The sequence below is a fragment of the Nyctereutes procyonoides genome, unplaced genomic scaffold (assembly GCF_905146905.1).
Source record: "Nyctereutes procyonoides isolate TBG_1078 unplaced genomic scaffold, NYPRO_anot_genome, whole genome shotgun sequence".
Taxonomy (NCBI): Eukaryota; Metazoa; Chordata; class Mammalia; order Carnivora; family Canidae; genus Nyctereutes; species Nyctereutes procyonoides.
In genome coordinates this window covers 22,069,554-22,088,055 of record NW_026575140.1, presented here as the reverse complement: position 1 = coordinate 22,088,055, position 18,502 = coordinate 22,069,554, and the positions used below count along the sequence as shown (strand labels likewise).

Here is an 18,502-nt window from a genome sequence, read left to right as displayed (position 1 = left end):
CTGCCCTTCCCCCACAAGCAGCCCCGATCGTCCTTGGGGTTGTAGACAGGGACAGCTGTGCTCTCATGCCGACTCTCGTCCACAATATACACAAAGGGCAGCAGAGTGACACCTGACTCCCCGGCGGAAACCCAGGATCTGCCACTCCTGGCCCAAGACCTGGAGGGAGTGAGGCATCGCTACCAGCCTCAGCCCCTCGCCTGTTCAGGGGAGGAATAGAGGGTCCGCATCAGAAGGCCACGCAGCTTACCCAGCGCCCACCCTGCACAAAGCGTGCGCTAGCTCAGATTTGTCTGGTTCTCTCTAGTTTATAGTGCGCTTACACGGGCCCTCACTTTTGACTCTCACCGCAGCCCTCACCCCATTTCAGGGTGGAAACTGAAACTCAGCAAGGCTGAGTGACTCACCTACCTTGAGCGTCACAGCCTGGAGGGGCTTGCGGGCTGCAGACCCACTGCTTTGCTGCCTGTTCCCAATAGCTGCTCCTAGAAGGCCTGAGACTCCTTCTCCAACTCTCCAGGGTCCCATGCCCAAGGGGGCACAGGGATAAGACTCAGTCACTGCTGCCCCCTGGCAAAGCCCTTGGCCATCGGCCCCCCTGAGTGGACAAAGCTGCTGAGGCAGCCTGGTCAGCAAGGTTGGAGGGCCCTGGGCATTTGGGGAGCATGGGGGAAGGGGCCAGACCCAGCCTGGGGCATGAGGTGGGAGCGTCTCAGCCTCCCCCACCGTGGGTTAAGCCCTCCGCAGCCCCTTCTGACAGCCTGGGAGCTGCAAGGGCTCTCAGGGGCCCCTCTGGGGCAGACAGCCCAGCATGGGTGACCCACCAGGCAGCTGCCTAGGCTGCTGTCCTCCTAGGGCCCTGTCTCCTAGGGCCTGTCTCCCCAGGGCCTGTGTTTCTTTTTTAACTTTTATGCAGAGAATTCTCAAACATATACGTGGAGACATTTGAAGAAAACTAAATTATCGTTGTAAGGCTTGAATTGGCACGAATATCTCCAGCCCGTGTGTATTTATATCTAGAACACTTACTGCGTCCTGTGTGAAGGAGAATGCATTTATCCGCGTGTAGTTTAACACATAAAATGAATAAAGAGGAAAAAATGTCATTTAAAAGGGGGGTGGGGACCACAACCAGTCCCATGTGCCCGTCACCCAGCTCCAGCAGTGGCCTTGTCCGGGTGGCTCTTGCCCACTCTCCCATCCACTGAGTCAATTCCAGGTGTCCCATCAGTCGCTTCCCATGGCCCACATTTCCGACACCCTGCCGCACTGTGCCAGTACACACACGCATGCACAAAAGCTCCTCCAGACAGGAAGAGCCACCTGTGGCCCACTCCATCCTGGGCGGGGGGGGGGCCCTTCTCCAGTCAGGCATCCCTGGTCCACCTCTCCCAGGCCCGTTTCTGAATCTGTAAAGCGGAATGCCAGTACCCACTGCCTGGCAAGATGCCTCTGGAGACCTACCACCCAGAGGACTACAGACTGCCTGTGAATGCACAGGTGTACCACGAGGCAGTACAGACAGCAGGTCAGCCGCACAGGCAGGCAGACAGGAGAGAGAATGAGATTGGGAGGGGTACACACAGAGCTTCGAATAGCTGTAGCAACAGCAACAGAAACTCAGGCAAATATAGCTGGTTGTAGGTGTACATTTTCTCATGCTGTATGCTTTTTTGGACATTTGGAATACTTCACAAATCTAACTGCAGCAAACGTAAGCCAAGCTTACAGAAAGCAGTAACTCAGATCACGTCTATCACTTAGTAGAAACTTGTCTCAGCTCCCTGTTGCTGTGTCACAAAATGTCCCAAAACTAAGTGGCTTAAAACAACAACCATGTTATATTTCCTCCCAATTCTGTGGGATGCCTGGGCCTGATCAGGTGGTTCTTGGGCTGCTCATGACACTGGCTGGAACTGCTGTCGCCTGAGGCGGACTTGCCTATGTTGGATGACCCAGATCCCTCCAAAGCCACCTGTGACTGGATGGTGCCCCCAGGGTACAAGGTGGTTGTGCCATAGTGACCGGGAAGGCCCAAGCTTCTCAGACCCATGAGGGAGGTCTGCTAGGAGGCCAGCCTGCAGGAACCCCCACTGTCCCACCCTGCTGCCACGTCACAGGTTGTCCTGAACTGGGATGGTCTCCAACCCCTTACCCCTCGCTGAGCCTGGGGTCTGCCCTAAAGTCCTTCCTGGACCAGAAAGTGCCCAGGGCGGCAATCACGCCTGCCCTCCCCTTCGCTGCCTCCAGCCCCATCTCCTGATGCAGCCCTGATGTCACCACGGCCACCCTCCTCATCCCTGCTGCCAGGTTATGACAACTGAGGAGGGGCACAAGCAAGCCAGGACCCGTAGACAGAACCAGCCGCCTCCCTGTGCCCAGTCCCCTGCAGCTCCCCGGCCCCCTGCGCTGGTTTGGCATTTTGGCAAATGGCTCCCTTTGGGAATGGGCTCTATCATCTGCTTCTCTACTGAGGACTTGAGGTTCTTCATCCACTCAGTCAAACCCTATTTGTTCTGAAGTATGGAGTGTCCACCCGGTGCCAGGGATATGACGGTCAGCAAAGCGGACCTAGTCCCTGCCCCCTGGGGGCTTACCTGCTAGTGACAGCAAACCCAGGACAGGATGCAGTTCCAGACTGCAAAGGGACGCCTGCATAGAGCTCTGAAAGTCGGGAGGGGGCTCTCGGGGCAAGGGCAGAGGGGGAGGAGGTATTTCAGGAGGAGGAAGTGGTCCTACAACTGTGGACCCTTTTCTACCATCCTTGGGCCATACCCTGAACCCGGAATCCCACAGGAAGCATTTCCTCCCGAAGCCCTCGAGGGAGTTATTACTCCAAGAGCCTCTTCTTGTCCACCTTTTCCCAAGTTTTAGCTCCCCACCCCCACCCTTCACAGCAGAAAACTCAGCACACAGACTAACATCCACAGGGCAAGAGTTCTCGACGGGCTGGGTCACTCACTAGAGCCTGGAGCCGTGCCTGGCACGTGGAGGGCACGCAGTCACTGTTGAGAACTCTTGCTGAATCAGCAAAGCTGTCCCCGCATTAATCCCCAGGGGGAGGAGTGGGGAGGAATTGCTCTGGCTGTTCTACTTACTCTCAGACCAAGGGGCTTGGGGCTGAGAAGGAAGGGCTTTGGGGGACAGGTTTCAGGCGCCTGACTTCACAGCCACCCAGCCAGGTTCACACCTGACGAATCTCCCCCTGGGCGGCAGCACCAGCCTTTTCCCAAAGTGCCAGATGATTCTGATCAGAGCAGGTATGAGGCCTCTGGCTTAGCTTAGTCTCCAGGGTCTGGGGGTTCATGGCTGCTTCCAGGTGGAGGTGCAAGGTGAACCCTCTGAGTCTGCCTCTCCTCCCAGAACCCACAAAGTCCCCACTACCAGCTTCCCTTTACCTGTCCCCACCCCCAAACCAAGACCAAGTTCCTGGAGGTAGGCACCTCACCTGGCTGCCAGGAAAAGTGTCTACATAGGTTTTCTCTCTCTTTTTAAAACAAAAGGTTTCTCTTTATTTTGGAAAAATCTCTCTCTTTTTTTTTTTTTAAGATTTATTTAAGTAATCTCTCCACCCAACGTGGGGTTTCAACTCATGATTCCCAGATCCACCAACTGAGCCAGCCAGGTGCCCAAATTTTGGAAAATTGCAAACATACATAGAAGTAGAGAGAATCCAGACACCTGGGTGACTGAGTCGGTGAAGTGTCTGCCTTCGGCTCAGGTCATGATCCCAGGATTCTAGGGTCAAGCCCCGTGTCGAGCCCTGAGTCTGGCACGCTGCTCAGCCTGGAGCCTGCTTCTCCCTCTCCCTCTGCCACTCCCCCCCGCTTGTGCACTCTCTCTCTCTCTCTCTCTAATAATTTTTTAAACAAATTATTTAAAAAGAAGTAGAATAGCATAATGAATCTCCACATAACTTCAACAATTATCAATACTTTCCATCATTATTTTGTCTCTCTCCTCCCTCTCTCTTCCATCTTTTCATTTTCCTGGACACTAATAGAGCAAACTTGGTCTTCATACTAATTCAGTCATAAATAACGTTTGCATATGTATTGCTAATAGATAAAGGCTTTTAAAAGCACGATGATGCCAGTCACATCCATTCAAATTGGTAATAATTTCTTAATATTATCTAATAACCCAGGCTATGGTCCATTTTCCACTATTAACTCACAAATATCTTTTTACAATGAATGGGTTTGTTCAAATCGATCTGTACACATTTCACATACTTCACTTGGTTGATTTGTCCCAACTCTCTAGTCTTCCACATGGGCTCTGAGGCTAAATTTGAGGTTCTCCATGGGACCAGCCAATTAATGTCACCCGGGAGTTTTTAAAGAATTTATTGGGGAGGGGCATGTGTGGGGGTGGGGGAGGTGCAGAGGGGGAGGGAGAGAATCTCAAGCAGGCTCCACCCGCAGGGCAGAGCTGGATGCTGGGCTCCATCTCATGACCCTGAGATCACCATCTGAGCCAAAATCAAGAGTTGGACACTTAACTGGGCAACCCAGGCGTCCCGATGCCACCTGGGAGTTTTTACAACACACCCATACCTGGACTTTACCTGGACCAATTGGGTGCAGATCCCAGACATGAGCCTGGGCCTGAGTGCTTGCTTTATGCGTTTTTATTTATTTACTCGTTAAGCTCCCCACCTACCCACCCTCCCCACCCCCTGTGGACACCAGCATGCCAGACCACCAGGGATGGGAACCACTGGAATACATTCAGGTGATTGCACCCCCCAGTGGACAGGTGGCAGTGTCTAGTTGTCACAACATGGAGAAGGGAGGTGATGCTAGTGGCCTCTAGTGGGTGAAGGGCAGGGATGCTGCTCAATATCCCACAGTGTCCAGGACGGGACCCCATGACAAAGAATGACCCAGCCTCGGACCTCAGGTGCAGATCTGCAGATGCAGATATTCCGACCCTGGAACTGCTCTCAGGAGACCGAGGACTCCTGGGGGAGGAAGCAATTTAAACTGGATTATTTCTATTCCTCACCTCAACCCATACAGTTGAACAACTCATCCTCCTGGCTGCCTCTCATTAACAGCCACCCTGCCTGAGGCTGGAGGCTCCTCCCTTGGCTTGGGGCCACAGAGCCCACTAGTTGGGTGACCTGTGACATCCTGTGCCACAGGCCGCAGGGAAATGGACAGAATAAATGTCTCCCCCTCGCAGGGCTGTCCTGAGCAGGTGGTGACATGGGGGTTGTGGGCATAGGTGGCACTGTCAGCGACAGTTGTCCATTCACTGAGGTACACTGGGGCCCGGCACAGAGTAGGTGCTCAAAAAGCATTTATAGAAATAATAAATTACCATTTGTCCTGGTTGGAAACTGAGACCCAGAAACAGGCTGAGCTCACAAGCAGCACCGAGCATTAGTTCAGCCTGCTGAGGGCTTCTCTGCCTGCAGAAAAGGCCTCTTTGGTTCTTCACCATGCCAGAACAAGGACCTGGTGGCTGTGCCCACCGTCCTTGCAGGCTTCCCTGCACCTCTGTCACCACCATTAAAGGAGACCGTTCAGAGCAGCCCTGCCCCACAGCTCACAGCCAGGACACAAGACCCTGGACAGCCCACCTTCCTTCCGAGGGTGGGGACTGGGGACCCTTGGAAGGAACACCCTGTCCCTAACCCTTCCCCCTTCTGTCCTTCTCTTGAGGGGGGGGGCAGCTGTCCGTAACCCTTCCCCCTTCTCCCTCTGTTCTTCTCTTGGGTGGAGGAGGGCAGTGTACATGATACACTTTCTACCTGTCACTCCTAACTTGATACAAAAGATTGCAACATTTTTAGGAATGACTCAAAGGGAGAACACAGCTAGGATGCTGACTCTATTTCTGCCACTGAATTCTTTCCTGCTTTTGCCAACGGAGTGCCACTGCCGTGCTGTGACTCGGTTTCCCCCTCCAAGCCTCCAAAAGTACACACAGCACAGGGTGTGGAGACCTTGGGCTTGAAAGCTGGAGCTGGCATGAGGGGCTTCTGACAGTGACATAAAGAACCCACGGTAGGGGGTACTTTTGTTCCTCCTGGCTCGCTGGGAAGGTGCCAGCAGAGACCTTCTCATCAGGCAGCCTCCTAAGAAAGCCATTTGGTTAAAAGGCCTCCACACCCACCGGAGGGGAACTGGAGTTACTCCCAGCTGGGCATCAGCAAAAACCTGAAGCCGGCGCAGCGGGCCAGGAGGCAAGTCTTCATGCCCCCTCTGGCTGCACCCGGGGTTTACCTCGAGAAGTGGAGGGTGGAAGGGCCCGAACCGGAACCCGACACCAGGGAGGCCAGGCCCCCTTTTGATCCCGAGGGCCCTCTGAAGACCCACAGCTCTCCCAAGAGGGGGGAGGGGCGTTGCTTACTTGTCCCGCCCCCACCCCAGCCCCTGGAGCAGGGGTAGGGCGCTAGGGCTGGCGAGAAGGTGGAACCTCGCACCCCTGGGCTCCCCTCTCCGCAGCCTGGCGATGGGGCCCACTCCTCTGTGGCCACCTGGCCCGGGAGAGCCCCGCGCCCCTTCCCACCCAACCTGGGCTGGGGTGCACGGCCTCGGGCAGCCTGGCACGCAGCCCCGGGGAGGGGCCCCAACTTTCCCCGGGCCCCGCCCTCCCCCCTCCCCCCCTCCCCAGGCCGGGCGCGAGGGAACCGAGGCGGGCGCCGGGCGCGCCCCTGGCACGGTCCCCGGGAGGCGGCGGGCGGGCCTGCTCCGCCCCCTCCCCGGCCCGAGCCACCCGGCGCCCGCGGGCGGGGCGGGGCCAGGGGCAGCGCCGCCCCGAGGGGCCGGGGAGGGGGCGGCCGGAGGCGTGCGCGCGGCGGCGGCCCGAGCGGCGGCCGGGGCGGAGCGGGGGCCCGCGCTGCCCGGCCGGGCCATGACCCCCGCTGCTCACTCTCGCAGGCTCGTCGCCCCGGTCCCCGGAGCCCGGCCGCCGCCGCCCCCGCCGCCCCCGCCGCCCCCGCCGCCCCCGCCAGCGCCCGGGCGGGCCCCGTGCGCCCCGGGCGCGGCTCCGCAGTGAGCCCCCCAGGAAGCGGTGAGTGCCCCGCGACCCGCCCCGCCCCGCCCCGCCCCGCCGCTGCCGGAGGACCCCGCGCTCCCCGCCGGCCGCAGCCCGCCCGGCCGGGGCGCCCAGGGAGGCGGGGGGCGCCCAGGGAGGCGGGGGCGCGGGGGCGGGGGCGCCGGGGGGCGCGGGCCGGGCGGCCCCCAACTCCGCGCAGACCGCTCTGCGGAGACGCGGGTGTGGGGAAAGTTGAGCCCAGAGCTCTGCGGTGCGCGGCTCCCCGGGGCGGGGGCGGGGCGGGGGCGGGGGTGTCCGCCCCCCACTCTCAGCCCGACACCCCGCGCTGTCACGAGTTCCCGGGAACGGGCCAGACCGCCATTCCTGGGAGCTGGAGCGCAGCCCGGCCCGGGGTGGGGGCGGGAGGCCTCCAGAGGAACCATTTCCCCTCTATCGAGTATTTCAAACTCTATTATTTATGAGCCGCCTCACTTAGGGGCCCCCGTTGGCTCCCAGGGCTTCAAAGCAGGTTTGCGACCGCAAAGGGCGACCAGTGTGAACGCACGCTGAGCGCGGCGCCCCGGGAGACGCTGGGCTGGGCTGGGCTGGGCTGGCCGGGGCAGGGGGTGGGGCAGGGGGTGGGGCAGGGGCGCTGGGCGCTGGGCGCTGGGCCGCCGCGGAACCGCCTGGAGAGTCTGGCTCTGCTGGCTGACCAGCTAGGGGATCACCGAGGAAGGGCAGATGGGAGGCACTTCTGAGAGGGTGCAGCATTCGTGGCGCAAACACCCCATTCTGTAGATAGGGAAACTGAGGCACAGAAGCAGAGCTGGATTGGCAGGCCCTGGCATTTCCAGCCCAACCCCCAGGAATGCCTTCACCTGTCCCCACACCTTTACCTGTCCAGGCCACACCCACCTTGGGATCTTTGTCCCCACCCTGGCTACTGATTCCTCCAGATGGATGAATGGATGGATGGATGAGGGGGTGGAGGGAGGCAGGCGATGTATTTATGGAAAGACTTAATCCCTCTGCAAGCCCCAAGGAAGCTGAAAGCCTCACCACCTAATCTCCTCTCCCTGGAAGCCCTTCCCTTGCTTGTGGGGTGCAGCTAAGTGGACACGGAGCCAGAGTTGAGGTCACCCCTGAGGACTGGAGCTCGGAACATCCCCCAGTGGGCGTGGAAAGAGAGCAGCGCTATCTAATATGTATGGCGCACTTGCCGTGTGCCAGACCCCGCAGCAGTAAGAGCCGGTTCCTGTCACTTGCCTTGTCCCTCTTCATCTTCCAACCAAGAAGTCGTGTTATCCTCATTTTACAGACGAAGACACAGAGGCTTGTAAAGGTCATGGGGTGGCAAGTGGCAGGGCCAGGCCTTGAACCCCTAGCTGCCACACCTCAAGAATTGCTTTTGAATGTGGCAGGGGCCAGGCCAGGCCTCTGGGACCAGCAAGTGCAACATGCACATGCACCCTCCCATTAAAATATTATTAAGGTATAACACATGTATGGTATATGTGCACACCAGAAGTGTGCACCCAGAACCGGAAACAGAACTTCCCCAGGAATCTCCTCCTGCCCCTCCCTGCTGCAATGTCCCTCAGGAGCCGGTGGTGGTTCCACGTCTCCCAGAGGCAATGCCACATCCAGTTTACTTTTCTCTTTGCACTGGAAACCTTCAGGGCATGAGCTGGCAGGTACTCACTTAGACGGGCTGGTAGTTTGTGTCTCCTATCCTCAAGGCTGCTGTAAGAAACAACTGCATGTTTGGGGGGGCACCTGGCTGGCTCAGAAGAGCATACAACTCTCACTCTCAGGGTTTTGAGTTCGAGCCCCACATTGGGTGGGCATAGAGCCTACTTGAGAAAAAAAATTTAATTGCATATTTTTAAATCAACCCTGTGGTTAATTAAGCATTAACTTGACTTCTAATAGCATACTCCTTATTTTTAAATAAACATTTTTATTAACATAGATCATATGAAAAGAAACACAAACCATAAGCATTGAGCTTGATCACACAGAGTCCCAGAGCTGGCCGTGGGCAAGTATTTTGCTTAGAGTTATGTGGTCAATCACAGGGAGGCCAAGGCTGGACCCCAGGTGGCCCAGGACTCTTCTCCATGACAGAAAAGTAGGAGGGGAGGGCAGCCCCGTGGCTCAGCGGTTTAGTGCCGCCTTCAGCCTGGGGTGTGGTCCTGGAGACCTGGGATCGAGTCCCACGTCAAGCTCCCTGCATGGAGCCTGCTTCTCCCTCTGCCTCTCTCTCTCTCTCTCATAAATAAATAAGTAGGAGGGGATTTCAGTGGGTTCCTTGGCCTCCCCACCCCCATCCTCTTTCACTTCCTGTTGTGAGCCACTGTGGGCCTAGCAGCTGTCCTCACTTCCCCTGAGAGAGGAGCTCACCGCCTCCTGCAGGTCCGTGGGCTAAGGCCAGGGAGATGCTCATGTTTGCAGTCTGTGTACCAGGATGGGAGGCATGTTAACGCTTGTAGCATCTGTTCCCAGCACAGACCCTCTGGCTGGAGTTGCAGGAATTCTAATCCTGTTACAAAAAGAAAGTGCCTTTTCTAAAGAAGGAAGAAAACCAAGATGTACCTTGTGCCTAATGGAAGCCCAGCATGGCCAGCCTGTTAGAACCTTCTTCCCTGTGTTGGCAGTAAGGGAACAGGTATAGAGAGCTTGCCTACAGCCCCCGGCTGCGCGGGGCACCTGGTTCCATCCTCACTGCTGGGTCCTCCCCCCTAGGCAAACTGTCACATTCCTTAGCTATGATTCTTCACCCCTGCCCTCTCCTTGGGCCTCAAGTGAGGTCTTTGTTAAGGAGTGAATCACGACCTCCAGAGGATCATTCCAATTCCATCTAGGAGGTGGCTCTACAGAGACAAAGATCAGACTTCCAGCTGGACTCAGCCTTTCACTCACCTTCCTTCCCTGGGCCTCCATGTCTTCATCTGGGAGACCCCTGTTAGAACCAAGACCACCTCTGTGGAGAGATGCCAGATTTAGCAAATAAAATGCAGGATGCCTCTGGTTGGCTCAGGTGGTGGAGCATGTGACTCTTGATCTCAGGGTCATGAGTTCAAGCCCCACGATGAGTGTAGAGATTACTTAAAAATAAAATCTTTAAAAAGGGGGGGGGGCAGCCCCGGTAGCGCAGCGGTTTAGTGCCGCCTGTGATCCTGGAGACCCTGGATCGAGTCCCACGTCAGGCTCTCTGCATGGAGCCTGCTTCTCCCTCTGCCTGTGTCTCTGCCTCTCATTCTCTCTCTGTGTCTCTATGAATAAATAAATAAAATCTTTAAAAAAAAGAGGGGGACACCCAGTTACATTTATTTTTTTAAGCTTGTATTTATTTATTCATGGGAGACATACAGAGAGAGGCAGAGACATAGGCAGAAGGAGAAGCAGGCTCCCTGCGGGGAGCCCAATGTAAAACTTGATCCCAGGACCCCGGCATCACGACCTGAGCCAAAGGCAGATGCTCAACCACTAAGCCACCCAGGTGTCCCCCCAGTTATGTTTAAATTGTGGGTTAATGATGAAGGATTTGGGGTATGAGTATGTCCCATGCAGAAATTAGGGCTGCATATTTTACCTGGAGCCTTTTATCTACGGCCACTTCTAGCTGTAGATTTGTATGATTCACCCCAGAAAGACTCTCCCTCACACTCTAGAGCCCGACCTCTGATCCACAAAAGAAGTAACTGAAGGAAATCAGCCTGCACTAGGCCAGACTTCAAGAAGTAGGGTCCCCCCAGTCAGTCCGTGGTTCTATATGTTGGATAGGGAGTGCTACATCTTAATTACTTTTTATTTTGTGCCGAGAACAAGTATATGGTTTACTTTTCTCTGCATGGCAAACATGTAGAAGGTGAGCTGGGAAGCTTTCACGGCTGTGGGCTGGTAGTATCTTCCAAGCGGCTATCAAAACAGTAACAGACAATTTGGCCAAGTGTGTCCTTCCCCTGGAGATGCTCATGGTTTTAGAGAACACTGTGGTGTGCAAAGCAGCTGATACCCTTCTATCTCGATTGCTCAGAGGAGAGACAGACCCCTGCAGGAGGAAGGAAGTGAGTATCATTGCCCGTCCCTATCGCCAGAAGAGGATCCTGTTGTGGCCATTTGGTGGTAGAGAGATTTTTATGCCTGGATGCAAGAAAGAACCTGTTCTACTTCAAGCTGTTGTGCAAATAATTAACAATCTGATATTTCAGAGGGAGCATAAACAGCCCGATTCAATATGAAAGGGAGGTTTTTCACACTCCTGCAAGAGTGTGAGAGAGAGAACATTTAGACCTAAACTAGCAGTTCTCCCGGGCCTGACTGCACTTGTGCCATCTTGCTGAGCTAAGGGGGACCCCTCCCATCGATCTTTTCTTCCCTCCCTTAAAGCTCTTTTTCCTGATTGCAAAAATCTGTATCTTTGTTACAAACATGGCCTATGGAAGGATGGGGTGCTGAAGCTAAGCGCCAGGACGGGTCCTGGGCCTCGGCTGCAGCTTACTAGCCCCTGGACCCCTCAGAGCTCCATGCCCTGCTCCATCCGCAAAATGGGGTAGTAGTAATGTTTATCTCTTAGGGCATTGTTAGGGTCCAGGGGAATTAATTTTTATAATTATCCTGGCCCAGGATTTGGCCTCTTAAAAGCATTAACTGGGTATCTGTCAGCATTCATTGCCACAGTGATGACAGTGAAGGAGTTTATGGTAGAAGCAGCTTCGCTCCCCACAGTCAGGCCCCCATTCACATGGTTGTGGAATCAGGCTTGTGCTTCTCCCTTGCAGACAGCTCGTCCCATCCCCTGGGCTCTCTCCCACCAAAGCCTTGCTAGTCTCTGCCTAGATGGCCCCCACCAACAGCTCCATCACAAAGGGATGGAGTGGACACGGCTTGTATCCGTGGCTGCAGGTGGATCACCCCTGGGAGCTCCCCCTCCTGACACAGCAGCCCATACCTCCAAACAAGGGGCCCCAACACGGGTTGCCCCCTGTTGTCTTCTAATGCCAGGCCTTCGCAGGAGTGCTGGGTGACAGTGGCGACCATCCCCCAGGCTAGTGGCAGGACACCCGTTTTTACAGATGAGGACACAGAGCCCGGGGAGCCCAACTTCAGCTCCTGAGACTCAGAGAGGGAAACGACATGCCTGAGATCACACAGCTCTCAGACCCTGGTTCTTCCGTGTTCCTCTGGTCCGCTCCCCACCTGCTGCCTGGTTTCTGTCCCCGTGCAGAGGTAGAAGCAGGATGACCAGAGTTATGGCCCATATGCTGGGACAAAAAAAAAAAACGGCGGTTTATAAAAATTCTCCATTTGGGAATTGTAGAAAGCTGACACAGAATCCCTACACACTGACATGACTCTGTGGCGTGACCTTTGTATAACCTCAGTGCAGCTTCTTGTCCCTGTGTCCCCGGAATCCAGACTGGGGCCAGTCCTCGTTCCCCCTCCTCCTCTTGCTTCCTTGATCTGGCTGTTCTTTATTCTCCCTGCCTCTTCCCTTCCTCCCTTCTTCTCTCCTTCCTTCTCCTTACCTCCTTCCTCCTTCCCTCCTGAATGTTTTGAAATGAGTGTTTTTCAAGTTACAAGACAGCTTTAGAGACAACACCTATCAGTTCAGGACAACTCTTGGGGAAGTGGTACTCCTGGCATAAAATAGCACAGCCTTCCCCAGACCACAGCCACAGTCCCCTGAACGCAGCTACAACTGCATCAGAGAAGTTTCTAGGAAAATAGTGTCTGATGCACAGAACTCTCTGGGCCACAGCTGGGGAGGCATTGGTGGGCACAGAGACTGTGGGACCCCTGTTGCTGCTCTTTCTCTGCTTTTCTTTCCCTGGTTGACCTCTCTTGAAATAGTTTGAAGCTTCCAGAAAAGTTGCAAGAACATAAAGCACCCCATGTCCTTCCCCGGAGATGAGCATTTAGCCACATTTCCTTTAGGGTCTCTCTCTGTTGTACACATGGCTTTGTTGATTTTCTAGCTGGGCCATCCGAGAGTTACACCTGCAGGCATGATGGCCTCTGAGCCCAGACACCTGGGCGGCTGTGTCCTGAGAGCAGGAACTGTCTCTTACAGACTCGGTCCAATGATCAGGCTCAGAAAACTAAACATTGGCCCCATCCTGTCACCTCATAGACAGTTGTCTTTCTTTTGACATTTTAGTATTTTTCAAACACACACAAAAATATGTAATGAACTCCCACCTCTTCACTTTGATGCCTTGGCCCCGACCGTGTTGTTCCCCGGTGCCCATGGCACGGAGCTAGTTTTTCTGGAGTATTTTATTGCAAAGTCCTAACATCATTTCCTGCGGGAGGACTTCCACATAAATCATTGTCTAAACCCTGGGATGGGGCGCCCATAAGACCTATGGGGTACGCTGTGGCCACCAATTAAAGACTTCACAGAAGCACACAGTGAAGTCGGGGTGCACTGTGTACAGTGTGTCTGTACTAGGCTGCGATGTTGTGTGTGCTGCTCACAGTGGCCAGTTGGGGGTCCTGGGCGTATTTGTTCACGAGCCCGAAGTCAAGGCTGCAGACCTCTGGGCTGGAGACCCAGCCTGGGGAGGGTTGGGAGAGACAGGGTAAGGTCTATGCCACTCCCTGCTTAACATTCCCGCCCATCTGCCCTGCAGAGCCCTGTAGCTGAAAATATTGTGGCTCTAAGGTTCAAAGTGCTGGGTTTGAATCCTGACCCCACCTCTTGCTATCCCTACAACCTTGGGCAAATTAACTAACCTCCCCATGCCTCTGTTTCCTCCTCTGAAATGAGGATGGTCCCAACCTCTCTGGGCTGTTGTGAGCATTAACGGACCAGGGACCTCAGTCTAGGGGTCCACGGGTCCAGGGCTCTGACAAATGCTGAGCACACAGCAAACGCTCAAGAGATGACGCCTGTTATTCCCACATGCCTGGCCTTGGTGTCTCTCTTCTTTCAGCCTGATCCTTCCTCTCCCCCTGAAGAAGGATCCCCTCTCATTGGCATCTCATCCTGCACATCAGTCTCCCCTGGTGAGCTTTAAAAAAAAAAAAATCCTGGTGCCAGGCCCACACTCCAAGCCAATTACCCCAGAATCTCTGGGGTGGGCCCCAGGCATCTGTATCTTCTTAAGTGCCCGGGCGAATTCGCTGAGTCTCTGCAGCGGTAATGAGCATCCCCTGGGTCTGGTTGAGAGGCAGCTCCTCTCAGCCTGCAGGCGGGGCGGGGCCTGAGAGCCTGCATCTCTCACAAGCTCCGGGTGGTCCCATGCTGCTGGTCCAAGACCACACTGGATAGCACGGCCCTGGAGAAAGGCCCCAGCTGGAAGCCACTACCTGTCTTCCCTCCGTGGCTGTCATAAATAATAGCATCTGACACTGCTCAAGCCTGAGCCGTGTGCCCTCCTGATAATACAGTCTTCCGTGCTGCTCAGTGCCAAGATGCTCAGATGCCAAGAGCATCATCCCTGTTTTCAAGACAAGGAAAGTGAAGTCTAGGTTGGTTGAGGAACCCACCTGTGGTCACCTGGCTCAGCCAGGCTCTGGGCCGGCCAGGAGGGCACACAGCTCCAGCGCCTGCCGTCAAGTCAGTAGACATTCCCCCGTGTCTGTCTCTCTCCCTCCCACTCTCTCATGCTCTGCTGCCTCTTCCCCAATCCCCCCAGCCCATCTCCTAGCAGATGTCTGCAGGCCACCTCCTTCCTACGTGTCCCGCAAACCCAACCTGGATAAAATCAAAGCCCTCACCCTGGGTTTCTCCAAACCAGCCCCTCCTGGTCCCACCATCTCCTGGGCCTGCATGTCTCCCAGACTTCCAGCTGCTTCTCCACACCCTCACTGTCCCCACCCCCCTCTCCCGCACCTCCCTACCCTCACCCCACCCCTCTCTGTCTTCCTTAAGTCTCCACAATCTCTGGCCCAGAGCGAGCTTCTCAGACCTTAACAGGCACATGGCTCCCAGGGGGCCTTGTTAAAATACAGATTCTGGCTCCGTGCGTCTGGGTGTGCCTGAGATGCTGCATTGCTAACAAGCTCCCTGAGGGGGCCAAGGTTGCGGGTCCACCAGCACAGCCTGTGTAGTGAGTGCCTGGGGGACCCCAGCATTTCCTAGCCGTAAATGCTGGCCTCTGTGCAGGACGAGATGACAGGTTTCAGAGCACAGTGCCGGGCCTTGGTCACACACCTGCAGAGGAGATCTGAGGGGCTCCTCTCGTGGCCACCCCCTCACCCCCTTTCCCCACCTAGCCTGGCACAAGGGCAGCTCCCTGTGAATGGAGGGACTAGCTTGCCCTTCCAGGCCCCTGGGGGGTGGTCCTGGGGTTGCAATCCCAGCTCTCAGAGCCTTGATTTGCACATCTGTGAGTGGGGACAGTAGTAGCACCTCCCAGGGATTATTGCTGAGAATCGTCAAGAGCACCCAGGTGCTGAGCACCATCAGGTGCTGCCTGTTTTATTCATCACTCAGAATGCTAAGGACGCATCACACTACTGGCAGACTGTGGGAATGCTGCTTGGGACAATGTTAAGTCCCACAGACTGAGGCCTATGTGCCCTTGATCCATTAGGTGTCCAAAGAACATGCATTTAAAAGAGGAGCAGCGCCCTAACAGAAGGTGAGCCCACCATGGTGGGCTTAGGGCCACCCCACAGCCTGGCCCAAGGGTCCTCATGTCCTCCTGCTCCTGAAGCCAGCCACTGTCAGCAACCCCTAAAAGAAATGGCCGGGGGACCTTGGTTCAGAACCAACGTCAGCCCCCCAACCACGCTGTCGCCTCCACTGTGCCCCATACTCCACATCTCTAGTACATTGAGCTCTGAGGCACCTGAAAATGTTTTCCACTAGCACACACTCATCTTTGAGCAAATTCAGCCCAGATGTAGTCAGCACGCACCCTGACCTCACCGGTGACTGGCAGTTTCTCTCCCCACTACTTCCTGTTGTGTATCCGTTGAGGGGGGGGTGCACATGGCCAATCCTAAACAAGCCCCTTCTCTCTTCACAGGCCACAGAGGCACCACCATGGGGCTTAAGCTGTCCTGCCTGAAAGGTAAGGGGGGGCAACACCCCCACCAGTTCTTCCGGGGCTAGGGGAGGTGGTGGGGGTAGTGAAGGAATGAGGCAGGAGAGAGCACAGATGTGCTCACCCTGGAGAGGGAAGGGACTGCCACCGCAGGCAGCATCGATACACAGCAGGTGCCTTCTACATGCTCACGCTGACTCTGAGCACCCCTCAGGCCTCCCTGCTCACTGACAGGTGAGTGATGTGGGACAGCCACAGTGCCCTTGGGCCTTGGCTTCTCCATCAGGGGGATTAATCCCACCTGTGGGAAATAAGGGAGAAAGAGCCCCTGATAGGCGCATACTGGGGCATTGGCTGTCCACCTTGTAGGCCTGTTATCACTGACATAAGAGGCCCGGCTTGCTGGGTGCTGGAGTAGGTCCTAAAAGGACACAGAATCACGGGGGAATATTGTAGGTGTTGGCAGAGGCAGCCCAGACATTCAGGCAGCTGGACCTTTGTGTCCAGCGTCTGGATGACCTGGAGGCACTCAGACCAGCATGGCCCACAAAGAGACCTCTCCCCTTGAAGCCCATTATTCAGTGATCCATGCTCCCCAGCCCGAAATCGGAGTCGTTCTGATGGCCCCCTGCCCATATGTGGCATGCCCAGCAGCAATGACTCACCTCCTGGATGTGTCAGGGTGCTCCTGGCCCCATCACTTCGCGGAAGGAGGTCAGGGGCGCCGGAAGGTCCCACTGCTGGGACGGGTGAGCTCAGGAGAACCTCAGGTTGGCCCCAATCAGAGCTCAGGCCCCGCCCCCTAGCCAGGGGGCGGGACAGGGGCGGGGCATCCTGATGGACAGCTCCTTCTAGACGCCGCGCAAGGGGGCAGCCCTGGTGCCCCTGGAGAAAATCAGGGCATCGTTTGCAAAGTGGCGATGGGATCCTGACTGGAGAGGCGTTCGCGACCCACGCCCCCACCAGGGCCTGGCCCCTCTGAGGCCGCAGCTGAGCCCACGCAGGAGTGGGGGGCACCTGTGGGGTGGAGGCCCAGCGGTGGCGTCCAGACTAAGCCCCTGGCGCTCAGGGACCCTCTTCCCTTAGGCTTGCCCGCGGGTTTTCCCGGGGCCGGCCACAGAGTAGGCATTCAGGACGAGCATTTTGTTTCCATTTTTAACCGTGGTAAGATATACGTGACATCAGATTTGCTGCCTTAACCATTTGTAAGTGTACTGTGCAGTGGCATTAAGTCCATTCATGTCATTGTGCAGCCGTCCCCACCATCCACCTCCAGACCTTGTCCACTTTGCAACCGAGAGCTCTGTCCTGGTCACACACTCACTCCCCAGCCCCACCCCCTACTCCAGGCCCTGTAACTTTGCCTGTTCTAGGGGCCTCCTGTGACAGGAGTGATACAGCATCTATCCTGTCCTGCCGGGCTCACCTCACTCAGCATGCCCTGGAGGTCCCTCCGTGCTATGGCAGGTGGCAGACTTTGCTTCCTTTGAAAGGCTGAGTTATAGTCCCCTGTGTGTATAAACCAGGTTTGGTTTACCCATTCATTCCTCCCCAGACACAGGGCTGCCTCCACTTTTGGCTGCTGTGCCAGGACATCTTTGACGAGTAAACCAGAGGTCCCTCCAGGGCCGCTCAGCCCAGGGTGGGGGGTCCGACCAGGGAGGACATGCAGACCTGCAGACCCTAAGAGTCCCCGGGGAACATCCCACTGTACCCCTCCCTCACCATCTCCCCACCCCTGTCCGGGGGCGGCTGAATGCTCCTGGTGATGGAGGCTTTTAAAAGAGCCACCTTCCCACCAGGCCCTGAAGGAGCTAAGTGCTGGAACATTGCTGGGACCTGGAGGAGCTAAGTGCTGGAATGTTGCTGGGACAGTGAGATTTGCTCACATATTTTTTACTGCAGCTCGTTGGGGCCTGCCACCAGGCCTTGGCTGCCAGCCACCTACCCACACCAGCCTCACCCAGCCTTATTCTCTGGAGGTGGCAGGTCTCTTGGGGCAGGACATGGGGCAGGTGACAGGCATGGGGCAGGAAGCTGAGTACAGGATTCTCTTCTCTGTGCTTAACCAAGATGACCCAGGCCCACCAGCACAGAGGCCCCAGACCCTCCTCCTCTAGTAGGGGATGTGCCATGTGCGCAACAAATGCAGAGCTCCGGTGCCCTGCGGCCCCTTCCCTGCACACCGGTGTCCATGTTACTGGCTCAGCCCTTGCTGCCCACAGGCATGCTTTTACCCGGCTCTGGGGCTGGGACACATTTGTGCTCAGCATCTGGGTGCCAGGAGAGGCATCCCCCAACACTCTCTAACGCCTGTGTCCCCATTGCACTGAGGGTTGGTCTTTGGATTGTTTCTAACTGCTTTTTGTAAGTAGTGCCATTTCGAACATCTCTGATTTCTGATTTTTTTAATTATGATTTGTTTGGGATAAATTCCAGAAATCAGAATGACCCCGTCAAGTAGAATGAATGGTGAATTCTCACTGGGGGCTTAGCCTGGACAAAGCCCC

General features: G+C 55.9%; 1 protein-coding gene across 1 annotated transcript in view; it reads left to right on the top strand.

Annotated features, from left to right (window-relative positions):
* Nucleotides 1–6,941: 6,941 nt before the first annotated feature.
* The window catches only part of CUNH16orf74 (chromosome unknown C16orf74 homolog), a 31,075-nt gene continuing 19,514 nt past the window's right edge, over nt 6,942–18,502 (top strand). Inside the window, exons 1-2 of the mRNA XM_055306673.1 lie at nt 6,942–7,026; nt 15,975–16,019. Of these exons, the coding sequence (XP_055162648.1) occupies nt 15,992–16,019 (28 nt within the window). The 5' untranslated portion in view covers nt 6,942–7,026; nt 15,975–15,991. The remainder of the gene's footprint in view (nt 7,027–15,974; nt 16,020–18,502) is intronic.